The sequence below is a fragment of the Opisthorchis viverrini genome, assembly GCF_000715545.1.
Source record: "Opisthorchis viverrini unplaced genomic scaffold opera_v5_30, whole genome shotgun sequence".
NCBI classification, from domain to species: Eukaryota; Metazoa; Platyhelminthes; class Trematoda; order Opisthorchiida; family Opisthorchiidae; genus Opisthorchis; species Opisthorchis viverrini.
Window position 1 is genome coordinate 1,706,562 of NW_008751686.1, and position 13,935 is coordinate 1,720,496.

Genomic DNA, 13,935 nt, shown 5'->3' on the forward strand with positions numbered 1-13,935 from the left:
GGACACTCTCCAGTATAGCTCAATGGATCGCTGAGGTGCGCAAACCGTCACACCACGGTAAGGTCCAGTCTCTTCGTGACGGAAGAAGCATTACGAATGTTGTCCGATTAGGAGTGGTTCATATGCTAATATCACAGCCAAAATGTTGCCAAGTATAAACCATGGAGGGAAGTTGTTTTACTAAGAGGTAGAGCATGTTGGCGCAAACAGTAACTGCTAAAAGGATTCACTCAATTTGGAATCGACGTCATCATTTTAATTCATGGCTGACAAACATTGAACTCCAGGTTATTCAGTGAGAGATTCAAAACCGGACAACATACATTCAAACTCTAGTGAAAAATTTCGGCCTAGAAGTTGATCTGACTACTGGGAATCTATAAAAAAAATGTTGCTTGCCAAACAGAGTGAAATCGGTTTAACTTATTTTCAAACGGTTACAAACACGATAGTCTAGTGAAAAACACATCGGCAAGTTTTTGAAGTCACTCCATTAGAACTTTAAGTCAGTTTATCGTATCGATCCCTAAAGGAGTAGTACGTCCTGCCATACAGTAAACACTAGTATATAAGTGTGCTCGGTGAAGTGCCCTCACCTGCCAATCCGTATTGGCCATTGCTGCAACGTCGGTCCCATCACTGTTCATTCCCAGCCCAGGCGTACAATCGGCTGGCGACATCCGCCAGTACTCCTGGGCAAGGGGTACTCTAGTGGCACCTGGCCTCCTGTAAGCCGGTGGCAAATTTTGAAGTACTTGACGTTGACCTCCTGTAAGCCGGTGGCAAATTTTGAAGTACGTTGACGTTGACCGCATTAGCAGGAAGAGGCGATGGCGAACCCGGAAGAATGTAGAATTGATCAGGATCTTCACTGTATGCTACAGGAGCAACACCATCTGAGGCTAGAAATAATGGAGCAGTGGAATTCGGTAACATAGGCCAGCTTCAATGCAGTTCAGAGTCAAATCGTTCAAAAATTTAACAGCAAGCTGATCGAAATCATAAGTTGAGGCGAACCAGAGTTGGTTTGGATGAGCGTTTGATTTGCATTGTAAAAGCCCCAGCCTTCTTAATTGTGAACTCTAATCACGCTTTGTTCAGCGCACAGGGGTTAAAATTTTCCAAAACTTATAATGTGAGTATATATATCGTTGAATTAATTAGCTGGTTCTTAGTGGCGTGTTCACCTTAGGCAACGAGTCTCTGCTTTGTCATTATGCTTTTCATTTCATAAGTTCTCCACTACAATAAAACCTCAAACAAAAAAGAACTGTGTTGAAGTTTCTCTTCTAAAAAACAGTTCGATGTGACGAAAGTCTCAAGTATGGACAAAATCTGGTTTCCGAAGAACAAGTCTTGTAAATATCAGTATCTTTGAACAAGAAAATGCTATAAAGAATGGGGGAAATTTATAGTCAGGTTGGTTCGAATTCCGCACTTAGCAAGCTTCCATCTGCTAACGGACGTTTTCTGAATAAAGCCGGCCATGTCAACAACAATGACTGTGCTAGTAATTCTCTCAACGAAAGGATCATCGTTTTTGGTCCAATACCACTATGCCTCAAGTATTATCTACGCAGGCGATAATGTTGGCGATGGGTCTGCTTTTATGTCGGTGGCTACGGTGTGATTGGGAAGACTGAGGCGTGATGTTCCATGATGGAGCGTGTGGTCACAGGCACACAGGATCATGAAATGAGCAAATGACTTTAAATTGCTATCGACTTGAGTAGTCTGAAAGCCACTCACAAACCGACAACCTGATCACAGTAGTTACCAAACACAGTAGCACTGGAGTAGAGGTATTTTCACATTGACCTGATAGGTTTACTTAGTCTGATGATCAACCACACGCTTGCCACAGTTACACAACGAGTCACACAGGCGATAGACAATGTCTCTGACAAGGAAAATTCAATTATTAGGGTACATTGTTCGGGTGCCCAAGTCAGTAAAACAAGAATCATGACAGTATGGCACGAGATTTGCCTGTTAGCCACCCATCAGGTCGGATGGTGTTTAAGACTAGAGATGAGAAAGAGATACCTATTTCTGACCATTGCATTATGTACAGTGACTTCAATTTTGCCAACAAAATTGTTTCACATGACATAAACCACGGCGACAACAGTACAGCAACGGAACACAACAAACCGCGATTTACGTAAACTATTTGTAATACCTAATGTATAGCATGCTTTCTGCAGGTGAACTTTCTAAATCGGTAAGCTACCGGTGTGCATGTGAATACCTGAATCAATCAACAGCCAGTGACAACAAAGTTACCACGTAAGTTATCGTTTAAAGTCTATTACGCTGTTAGGTGGTGTGAAAGATATGCATAACCCAGTGTATTGATAACAGCCGTCCATAGGAAGCAGAAATAAAGTCCCGACTGCGGTCCGTCCTTTATTACTACTTCATTCCGCCCATTCATACAACGTTACAGCCCATAATGAAATGATCTTCTTGGCCCAGGTATCCAGAAGTTTGAATGTATCAGAGTAGCTGTGTGGAGGCTGAAACTTAATATGCCAAAGACTATAAACTGTCACTCTCTACAAGCCACGAATTACAAGTTAAACAGGCTGCTCTCTACGAAAATTCTTGGAAGCAAACTTATTTTCGTTTAAACCAAATTGATCTGCAAATGCGTGTACTTGCGAAATCAGTCCAATTTGGGTTCAAGTAGGAAATAAGGTTGACGAAAACTCGGGGACTACGTCTATCGGATGAGTTCCAAGAAGGGCAAAATCGGTGGTAAGCTGTTGAAGATTTTTCATCAGTCATATGATTAGTCCCTCTCACGATGTCCATATTTATTTGTCTATTTATTTGTGCATATTTGTTTACCTACTTTCTTGGAATAAGTAGCTGCTTATTCCGAACCATAGTACAACTACTTGTTAGACTGCCTCAGTCGCCAAGCGGAGTAATAGCTCATTAAATAGCCCGTAAACCATTGGGCGAGTGCTAGATGGGAACGCATCCGGTTATCTGACCGTTCTCCATGCTCCAGCAATCAGTTGTTTTCACTCCATTGCGTAGTGAGCGGTCAGTTACGTAGGTCGTACACATAGCAATCACGTGTCCCGAATCCAGAAAATTGCCGGGAGAAAAATCAAATCTGTTCGGTTTCCATCCATACTATTCTTCAGTCGTGTGTTCATTAATTCCAAAGGCGCAGTTAGCAAATTTACCAGCGACGGATTAAAAGATGGACATATGAAAAACGAAACTACCTTGAATGAGAACTAACAATGTAGAATACGAAAAATGGCAAAAAAAAGTTGGAATGGCGGGAGGCATTCAGCACAGAGTCGATTCAGCTTTAGCTTGAAACCTGCTTTCGAAATGAAGCTACCAACAAGACCGACGGTTACACTTCGGCAGGAATACGAAGTCGAGTCCATGGATTTGAACACAACGCATAACACACAGGAAACTACATCATGAAGCGGAAATCCAACAACATTAGGGAAGAAGCATACTTTCTGAAAGTTTGACTGTTAGAGATGATTCATGCTCGCATGTTCATGTTCGCGCAGGTCGCTATGAAAACTCGGAAACACTTTTATTCCGTTTGTGTATATTATTTTTTGTTTGTTTGAGCGTTTGAGGGTCAGTACACAAACGAAGGGAAATATCCTGGATTTTATTAGCAGTACTCAAATTCCATCCAGTTTGTAAGGATCACTAGGAACATTCGACGCAACCAAGGGATCAAGAATCAATCCTCGAACATAGTTTTCGTATCAAATTTGGGTTTATTCTAAAGGTTAATCAACCGATCATGTGAGGTGAGGAGCGCGGTGCAGCTTTTCCGTCTTTGTTGAAGCTCCAAAGGAGATTCACACCAGTAAAATTCCGGGTATGGATATGAATGCCCCACATTTCTTTCAAGGTTAAATTCTGGTTGAAAAATGTTGGTGTAGATTTTTTATTAAAGACATCAGCATGAGGCTTTCGAACCTCTTACCAAACCGGGAATTTAAGAAGCACGTTCAACATGATGGTGACCGATTTGTTTGGTGTGAAGATGACATGGGACCAGCATTAAACTGGACGCCAGCAATACGCCAGTCTATTCAAAAGGTTAACTGAACAACTGGTCTAAGCTCTACAGCCATGTTTTTTTACACCGCTCCTTGTGAAAAGCTGGACTTTAGACAAAAGGATTATCAACAGGAAACGTGCGGCTTGGCTATCCAGATATATGAAACCTAAGTTCTTCTCGCTGAGTTTCTCGTATGATACTGGGTATAATGATGCAGCACAAGATGGCAGTAGGATTCCTCGAGAAAAAAACGTGTGAAAAATGAGTTTGCTAGGGATTATCATGTCACACGAGACATATTGGTGAGTGTTCACAGTAAATCGCAAATATTTTCTAATTGGCTGTAAATAATAGATAACAACAAGCGATTGGACTACTGTATGGGACTGAGGCAAGATATAGAGATGACCAGCACAACGGAGGACGAGCCACAGCGAAGCAATTCCAAACATTTCTAGAGGAAAGCAAGCATCAGTCACAAGACATACATGACGTGAAACGATCATGCAAATTACAGACATATCGTTCAACAAGCATGTGCGTAAACAGCAGATCAGGACCGATGGATGACACAAAAACAAACACGATTTGATCGAACTAGTAATTCATTTTGACTCTGGGTGTTTGTTAAGCCACTGACTATAAACAGACACGCACTACAAGCCACTAATTATAATTTAGACGGGCTGCTCTCTACCAGACATCTTGGAAACAAACTTATTTTGGCTCAAACTCTTATCGTGAAGTTTATTCAAAGACCAGGTACAACCAGGGCAACAACGAAGCCAAGACATGCAACACAGATTTCGGCAAGCTGATTTCAGAGGTGTAGCATTCACACTCAGGATGGAGTGTCTTGCAGCTATAGAAACTCACTTTTTCTCCCAATCAAAGGTGTAGTCAGCGGAGTTTTTGCTTTACAAACAAAATGGTGATGGAAGGGAGAGAGGCAAACATGTAGAAGAAGAGTGAATTTATTCCTCTGGTGAAGCCGGATGATAACGACGGACAGGAATGGATTGCAAATGAAGCAAAGCACAGGCTATGTAACATCCATTTCTGATTAGATGCGCAAAAGCTGACCACTCGGACCGCGTGAACAGATTTGAGAATTCCGCCAGGCTTCATATTCTCGAAGGGGTCTTTGTCACAGATATTACCAGCCATTGGTAGTTAAAAGTACGCATCCCTGCCTGATTGTCTGGGTGAGTACGGAAGATCGGACAGACGCAGTACTTTCCAGGCCATAAATTGTCTTGATGGAAGCAACTTACTCCTCAGTTTATCTATATCGATGAAGTACAATTGTGATTTCCTGCCTACAATGTCCTTCTCAAAAATCCGTACATATTTTGTGGGCGGTGCTCATTGAACGAGAGTTCGTTTCAACGGTGCATTTGTAGACGCACAATCATCCTATAACACACTCCAAATTAATTAGTCTAGAAAGGTTCTGAATCAAAAATGACTCAGTCCCTTTTGTTCCTCCTCCCCACGAAAGGATAAGTGAAATTCCAACGTCCGCACGCCCACCCTCATATGTCATACTCAAATAACGGTAAACGAACAGAAATATTTATTCTCGTGGATGATAGAGCAGATGTGATCGAACTGAATTTAGACCGTAAATTAGGACAGGCCACTTGGGTGTGCTCTGTTTCCTGTTGAGACGTTTGGATGCCCGTAGCACGTTCAAATGAAAAGATGTGGTTATGCGTTGAGTGGACCAAAACAGCTTTCACTTTGAAAACAAAATCAGATTTTTGACAGGACTCAAAGGCACCATCATTGTGTAGCTCCCACTTAGGATAAGAAGTCAGAAAGTTCTATGTGGTAGACTGGGAAGATAGCGTCCACATGCCTACCCTGGAAGCAGGTTGCGCAAAATCGCCAGGTATGAATGGGAGACGGAGAGACGTTTCTCAGTGCACACTAAAACCCATACATATTTTTTGACCTGATAAAACTTACCAAACTGTGCCGGTTTACGCTGTGTCTGAACTCGGTTTATTCTTGGTTGTTTGCGCTTCGTCGGATCAGAGGAAGGAAAGACTGTGCCGGAACCGCAGATGCCTTTGTCCGGATAATGGTATTTTCGAGAGTTGAACAGAGTGGTCAAATTGGGTCTCTGGGGCGTTGGGGAATCACGAAGTCTGGAAAGAAGAAAAAACAGTCAGAGGAAGGAAAGACTGTGCCGGAACCGCAGATGCCTTTGTCCGGATAATGGTATTTTCGAGAGTTGAACAGAGTGGTCAAATTGGGTCTCTGGGGCGTTGGGGAATCACGAAGTCTGGAAAGAAGGAAAAAAACACCACTGTGACTTTTCTTCTGATTTGCTGGGATGGGCAGTCAGGAAACATAAAGTTGGGTTTGTGTTGCCTTGGTTGCAACGGAAGCAGTCCCTGACGTATACAATGAAAATGTCACTGTGTTCCCTCGATAAGGAAGTTGACAGCACAGACGACGCCAGTCAAAATAGATTGCACAATCGGAGAAAAGACGGATTGAAATTCACATGCTTCCATCCGACAGCAATCATGGCTTTCACCCCAACAGTGTTTCTGATTTCGCGTGCGAAATGGGCGAAAAAAACAGACGATGCTAGATATATTGTCATTCGGGTGGGCTCCGAATCGCAAGAAACAACACTAAAATGTATCGTCCCTACACAGCCACCGATTGATGCATGACCTCGCCTTCAGATGGAGATCACTGCTTGCTAGATATCATGTCATCATCGGAGGCCTGTCTGCTTACTAACTTTGTTCGCGTTCCAAAGTGTGACTGTTTTTCAAATTTGCCCCGTATAGTAAGATTTCTTCGTGACGATCCCATCCTGTCGAGGTCCGCACCGCGATGGTGAACAGGGCACTGTCACAAATTGTGAAGAATTGCAGGTTTGCAGTTGCGGGATTCGTAGGATTCGTGCCCAACTTACTCTCGTTTGAACGGTAATCCACCTGTCCTGGCGCAATCATGCTGGTGAGTCGACACCAGAGGAAGGAAGCAGTGGAATTAAGTTTAGATATAATTAGAACTCATCATCAGCGCACATATTTGACCGTTTGGGGGCTGGATTTCCAGAAATCTGACAGGTGAGGTGCCACTAATCCACCAGCGAACACTAGACACGTCTGAACAAGTGATTATATTCACACTTCAGCAATGTGATCGGTTTTCCCCCTTGGTGTGAACTCACCAGAATTATTGCGCCAGGACAGGAGGAGCGCTGGACAAGGTTGAGGTTTTCCCCCTTGGTGTGAACTCACCAGAATTATTGCGCCAGGACAGGAGGAGCGCTGTTTGGACAAGGTTGATGTGAACACGAAATTCTGACAGGAGGATGCACCAGGGTCGTGTGCATGTACAGATTTGTTTGGGACTTGGAAATAAGCCGGCTTACGGTGTGTGAACGTGAACAAAGTGCAAGGGGTTATTTTCATAAAGGAAACCACTCGCCAGGTTGCAACCAATTGCGATTGTACGCACGTAGAATTTCACATTCAAGTAGCAGACAACTTGAAACGCATCTTGTGTCGTCGGTACACATGTTCTGAATATGGAAGTGGCATCAACAGGGAGTGAGATTTCCAGGAACGACTAAGAAGTGATTTGAGAATCAGATGAATGGGGCTCACGCGCGACGGCCCGTTAGTTTAAGCCTTAAAATTCTACTCGTTTGGATACACTGATGTAAGCCTAACCACTTTGAATGGCTATACAAATGGGCAATGAGACACAATCTACCTGAAGAACGCATGCTGAGATGCACATGATTCCCAGAGCCGTTTCGCCAATCTGGCATCAGCACACTGACAATTGAGGGTGCACAACTGATATAGGTCGTCGTCCTGAGTAGTTGCCTTTTTCCTGGTTCCAAGAACACCCGTGGTGGGTTTCAAAAGGAATGCAACACGAATGCGTGGATCAATATTTACAGCACGAATGGTGATGCTAAAGGTTTTCGATTTGTGGGATAATTTGACCAGCTGAAGCCAGGGGAATCTGCCAATTCGGACTCGTCCGCGATAAACTAGTATTCCACTGTGATAGACTCCGATGGAGACGTTCTCATTTAGAGGAGTCTGTAAAACGAGGCAAAATAAATGGTACAGTTCATTATTGCACTTGGACGTTCCTGTCATTCTAAGCTGAATAATTACAAGATAATCCTTACTAAAATGGATAAAAAAATTAGACCGGTAGTGAGAGGAAAAACACCATTGAGTGAGGAAAAGAAAAGAACTAGAATGGCTGCAAAAGGTGAAGCCTTAATTATAGATAGCTGAAGAAGATTTTTTAAAATTGATTTACAGTTGTTTTTTACCAAGCACAGATAAGCAAATAGATTACGATCATTATACTTTTTCCATTGAGTGAATGCTAGTTATTTGCAAATTATAAGTTCACTCATAGCATCAAGGAAGGAAGTAATTGCCCACTTAAATGCACTTTTAACTGTTTCGACTTGCCATTTTTAGGGTGATGCTTTGCAACTCTTGTTAGATAATCAAGAACAGGACTACGTCAACGCAGGTTCTAGCCGTTTTCTGAAGCTGGCATGGGACACTGAAGTTGAGAAAACGTTACAGTGTGATGAACCTGAAAAGAACTGTTCAGCCATGGGACATCAAGGCTCTTCCCTGAAGTGATAGTCAAACATACATGGACCATGAAATTAATCGTTGGGTTGAAGTTAGCTTTTATTTGACAATAAAGTACTTTACGAAAAATACACTGTACTCATAATGACTATGCACCTCATTTCAATAGGGAAAGGGTGGCTCACAAAGCATGCCGAGTTATCCAACTTAAATTAGCTACTAATAGAGTTCCAAGTGGGCCAGTTCATTTTTCTTGACACCAGTAGTCAGTTGACTGGAGGGTTGCTAAAGTGTATTGCAAGCGCTCGCTAACAAAAAGTCGCGGCGCCAGAACCCTGCCTGAGTAACGACTTAGGTACGATGATCAGAGTTTGGAATTACAAAACGTTTTGTTGTAAAGTAAATTCACAAGGCCATGTATTTCAAACTGTGGCACACAACTACCATTATCGTTCGACTGCAGACTCATCACAAAACCATCAAATTTTGTGTGGTGCGGTGAGTTTTTCGGTGCGATGGAGAACAGAGTCCGGTACAGGGGGCGACCAATGTACATTCATCGATTTGGCAGACATTCAGGACAGGAAGTGACTGTTCGTACACTGTTGCACACATTTGGGAGGCATAAAACAAAGTCGTCAGACAAAGTCCACTCTGCTATTTGCAAACTGAAGGTACCACCTAAAAACGAACAGTTTGTTTTCATCTGTTCGTACAAGTCGCTCAAAACATTCGCAACCGAAGGCACACTCGACCACATCACCTTTCACCCCGTGCAGTTGAGAACCAACTCTGCGATGATGCACACACAAGGGTTTACAATCAGACATTCTGAATTCGGCCTTTATCAGTGGGTCGACTTGACCGATATGCACCGTCACCGCTTGAATAACAACAAATTAACAGTTAGGAGGAAAACGGTTGAATGTCCCAAGATTGAAAAAACGTGTACATGTGGACATAGTAGAAAGACCTGTCTCGTTAACCTCAAAGGTGGACGGATTTTGGTAGATAACATGTGTGTGGAAAAACAGCAGTGCTACTCTAACGGAGAACTGAAAGCAAGTCGAAGTGTGTCTAACGACATACATGTTTGAACAATTATTCTGCCAGTAACATTGGCTAATACAATCTCACCGGATATTTTTAGCTTTTTCCTAACATAAAAATATCAACGAGTTAGACGAAAATATGAAGTGAATGTCACGCCTCACAGGATTTGGAGCAATCACTGATCGAGTGGAGAATTAGGCTTATTTTAGGGCTACGCAAAACAAGGACAGGAACAATTCCCTCCCGTGGCTCTTTCCCATTTAGCAAGTGAATACTACACTTATGTACAGCATCAGGCCTGCAGAGGGAATAAATGGGCTGTCATAATATAAAAAATAACGACTAGTAGTGGTTTGGTTAGTCCCCGACATATTAGACAGCCTCCAAAGGTTCACAGGTTATGATAAAAATTTTTGTTAATTTCAATTTCGATCGATGGCCATAGGCACACCGGTGTCGGTCAGGTTGTTACTATCAGATATAGTGTGCATGTGTATTGCCAGTTTGCCTGAAATAGCGTAATAAAGCAACACATAGGGGCAGTCAGCAATATTCAACTTCTCAGTTCAGGAAACGCCAGAAACGTATGATCACAGGTTATCGTGTACAATCCACATTAATGAAGTACAACAATATGCAATGGTCTCCGAGGACAGTGTTCTCGAGAGGAGTGCTTGCAAGAACAGAATGTACACACCGGTCCAAAATTAGCTTAATTATGTCAGCCTGCCAACTAGAAGACGTTTTACGCTCAGAACGAGAACACCCCTGCATCTTGTAATACTTTTTTATGTTCTGTATTACAAGGCAAACCGTTCTTCCAACTTTGAAGTGATATAGCTGAACAATAATGCTGGTTATCCTTTAAAAAAATGCGCGAGTTTAATGTCACTGATAGAAACTAAATCCTCGCGAGGGTGCCCTCTGGCTTTCGACTTGCCGAAATCAGTTGTTTTGGAGAAACATCATCCCGGTAGTAAAACTGAGGTAAAGAAAACATCCCAGGGCAGTTCTACTTCAGTGGTAGTGTATAGGATCACTGTGCGTAACAATCTTTAGGTGACACATCCCTGGCTCACCTGGCATTGAGACAGCGTCAGAATAAGCATCATACAGGGTCAACTTGAAACGTCCAGCTAGTCTCACAGCGACAGGGAACCAACAAATACAGATGAAGTAGAAGACAATGTTATCTCAGTCACATTTGCGATCGTCCAGAGAATACAAGCGTTAAGGTATAGACAAATTCCAGAATAATTTTTAGCAGCCCGTAGGTCAAACGGCGGTAAGCTTCGCTCGGAAAGCATAGGACATTTGAAACTTCCCGGAGAAGTTCAACTCTAAATCAAGTCTTTCAAATCACGAAAGTGTTTACTCCTGTTCATCCGTCATAGCCCTAACTAGGCCGGATTGGTTACAAGGCGTTTAACGGGACGCGAACGCTAGACTATTATTTTGTGCTCATCAATCCAAGTGAAAATTTCAGGCTCAGTCTTCCCTTATCAAGGAAACGACTCACTTCTAGCCAGAAACAGTTGTCCCATGAGCGATAGAACGAATTCTAGAATAGGATGGTTTTGATGGGTACGAGGGATGATCTCTGCTAGGAAGGAGCTTGTCGTGCTCATTATAAAGTCATTACTATGACAAATTTAGTAGAGCAATATATCAACTTTCGGCATGATTTCCTTATTCCTAAATAAGTTGGCATCTATTGATTAAATCTAAAACAAACTAGGCGCCAGGGACCCTCAACGAAATTCGAACTGAGCTCTTGACAAACCGGTAAATAGTGGAGAAAGAGACCACCATCAAATGAAAACACCCTTGCAGTATATTTTGTAGGAAAACCGTATGAAGGGCTGAGCGAACAGGAAGGTACGAAAATTGCGGTGAATTCGAGGTGTAACCATTTGAACGCATTTATGAACGTGCCATTCAAGGCCTTGGTGGTCCGATGCGAATACATGGTTCCAAGTTTATTCCGCATTGACTGCCAATTGTCACCTTGAACCATTTGGCGGCTTTGAATGAACGGGTCATTAGCAAACTCTGTTACTATTAAAGTTAGGTTCCAAAGAGAATCTAATGGCTCAAATGCCTATCTGATGAGGCTCAAACTTAAAAAAAACTTGTGGTATTGGTCAGTTCCTATCATTCCATATTTTATTTCCGTAGGCACTTTTCGGGCAAAAAAGATGTGAATTGTCTGGCTACCTGTCTGAATGGTCATTACGCTGGGATTAGAAAATCCTGCTGTTCTGAAAGTGCACTTGAGATAAAAACGAATATGGGACGATGTATGAGGAGCGATTAGACAACACTCGGAATAGTCCGGCCTAGTTACATACCATCAATTTCTCAGCCAACGTGTCTCCTTGAAGTGACCAAGTAGAAGGGTGACATTTACCATATGGAACAGAATAGGTTACACAGACAAAAGCGGACAACGTCATTTAGCTCGCTCGTCCACCGGAACCTAAGCAACCATATTACTTCATGCTTTTCACCATGGTAACCCATCAAGCCTGGTAGACAGAAGTTCGGCGGCGGACAGTCTGCTGGTCTTCTTTTCTGTGTGGTTAACTATGGAAAAGTAAATGATGCATACCCGTCGTCCTAGTTACCAGGCGTCTTATAGAGCACCAACAGTCAGGTGGAATTAAACACAAATCGCAAACATCTAACCATCCCCTGGAAGAGTCAGTCAAAAGAAAAAGCCCACTTTTCGGCCGCTTGAGCACCAATACTTTTGTCAGTAGAAAGAACAAGCTTTTAAGACGCCAAGAGTTCTGTACATCTACAAGGACCCAAAGAACGTGAGGTTGACGAAGAGTCGTAAATTAAGAAAACATTTGTCACTAAAGTGGAAAACAAACATTGCAGGTTACTTCTTCCAGCAGGAACATCCTAAATTTTAAAAACTGGATTTCACCCTGAGATCCGAAGAGAAATCTACTCCTATTTCGTTTCGGTTGAGAATCATCGGCAGTGAACACTCCACGGATCTTGGAGAAGCTTTCAAACCTCTAGGGCATTCTCAACTGATAAAACGCTACTGAAACCATACATGTTCATTTCTCCTCATTTACGTCCATTTTTCATTCGCATACATTGCATTCTATCCACGGTTTGCTAACCCACCTCTCTTCATTACACATGCTCATCAGAGAAGGACTAGCGGACTGTGAGCTAAATTAATTGTATACTATGCGTCCACCCACATTTCTTCAAGTAAACATTCTCTTCCAGTGTTTCGGAATGACCATCATAGGCCATATGAATGAAAGCAGCAACGCATGTTTGCAAGAAGATCCGATGTTGATAAGGAAGCTGAGTTTGTGAACTGCCTGTAAAAAGTGATCAATAGGGTCACTCATGACAATGACAAGGGCTAATATGGAAATCTCGAGGATGCAAAGACAGTCATGAGAGCGACACAATAAGGTTAAACAACTGTAACGTCACATAGTAAGAAAAGTTTGGTCACTGGTGACTGTAACTAGTTATATGGGAACAAATCACTTCCTACTCAATTGAGCTAAAAATCTCATGAGCATTTATTCCTCTTAAGCTTTCCGAACAGCGATTGGGATCCTGGAGTTTCTTTTGTGCCAGTGAATTTCCAAAAGATAATCTTCCTTAGTAAGAATCCAAAAACGTGACGGATGTTGGTATCACATCCAAAAAGCCACCTGACAAGTGACTTACTTTAACTTTATGGAATTCCACGCCATATAAGGCCAGACGTCGTGCATTCTCCAAAAAACCACGATCCGCTTGGACAGGACTTTGACCCCTGGAGAAATAGAAAAAAGACCACAAGTGTTTTAGCACCCGGTAATCAGTAAATACATATAAGTCCAAAACAACTAATTACTTCGCGGAGCTGCAAAGATGTTGGCTTAAAGTGTAGCTTCCAAAGTCTGCGGTCCGCAGAAAAATTGAGTTACTCTTGGACAATGATGACACTGTGGTTTGAATGCGATCACCTTCATCAAAAAACGGTCTTTGTCCAATGAAAACTACGCCGTATGAGATGCCAGATAACACGAAACTGCGAACCTCATCATCAACATAAAATCAGTGTTCAAAACTGGTTCGTCGTCACCGTACAATCATAATATATTTTAAGGCTTTATTTCGCGATCCGTGGTTCAAAAATGATCACAATATGATTTTCGTGAAATTTCCACGCCAAAGTTCAGATCAACGTAAAAA

The 13,935-nt window shown here is 42.4% G+C and overlaps 2 protein-coding genes across 2 annotated transcripts in view; one reads left to right on the forward strand and one right to left on the reverse strand.

Moving 5' to 3' along the window:
- The window catches only part of T265_02465 (hypothetical protein), a gene marked incomplete at both ends in the record, with an annotated part of 99,781 nt that overhangs the window by 25,893 nt on the left and 59,953 nt on the right, over window positions 1-13,935 (reverse strand). Inside the window, 5 exons of the mRNA XM_009166714.1 lie at window positions 597-726; window positions 767-902; window positions 6,029-6,210; window positions 7,805-8,142; window positions 13,426-13,513. Of these exons, the coding sequence (XP_009164978.1) occupies window positions 597-726; window positions 767-902; window positions 6,029-6,210; window positions 7,805-8,142; window positions 13,426-13,513 (874 nt within the window). The remainder of the gene's footprint in view (window positions 1-596; window positions 727-766; window positions 903-6,028; window positions 6,211-7,804; window positions 8,143-13,425; window positions 13,514-13,935) is intronic.
- The window catches only part of T265_02466 (hypothetical protein), a gene marked incomplete at both ends in the record, with an annotated part of 82,157 nt that overhangs the window by 6,955 nt on the left and 61,267 nt on the right, over window positions 1-13,935 (forward strand). The gene's annotated exons all lie outside the window — the stretch shown is intronic.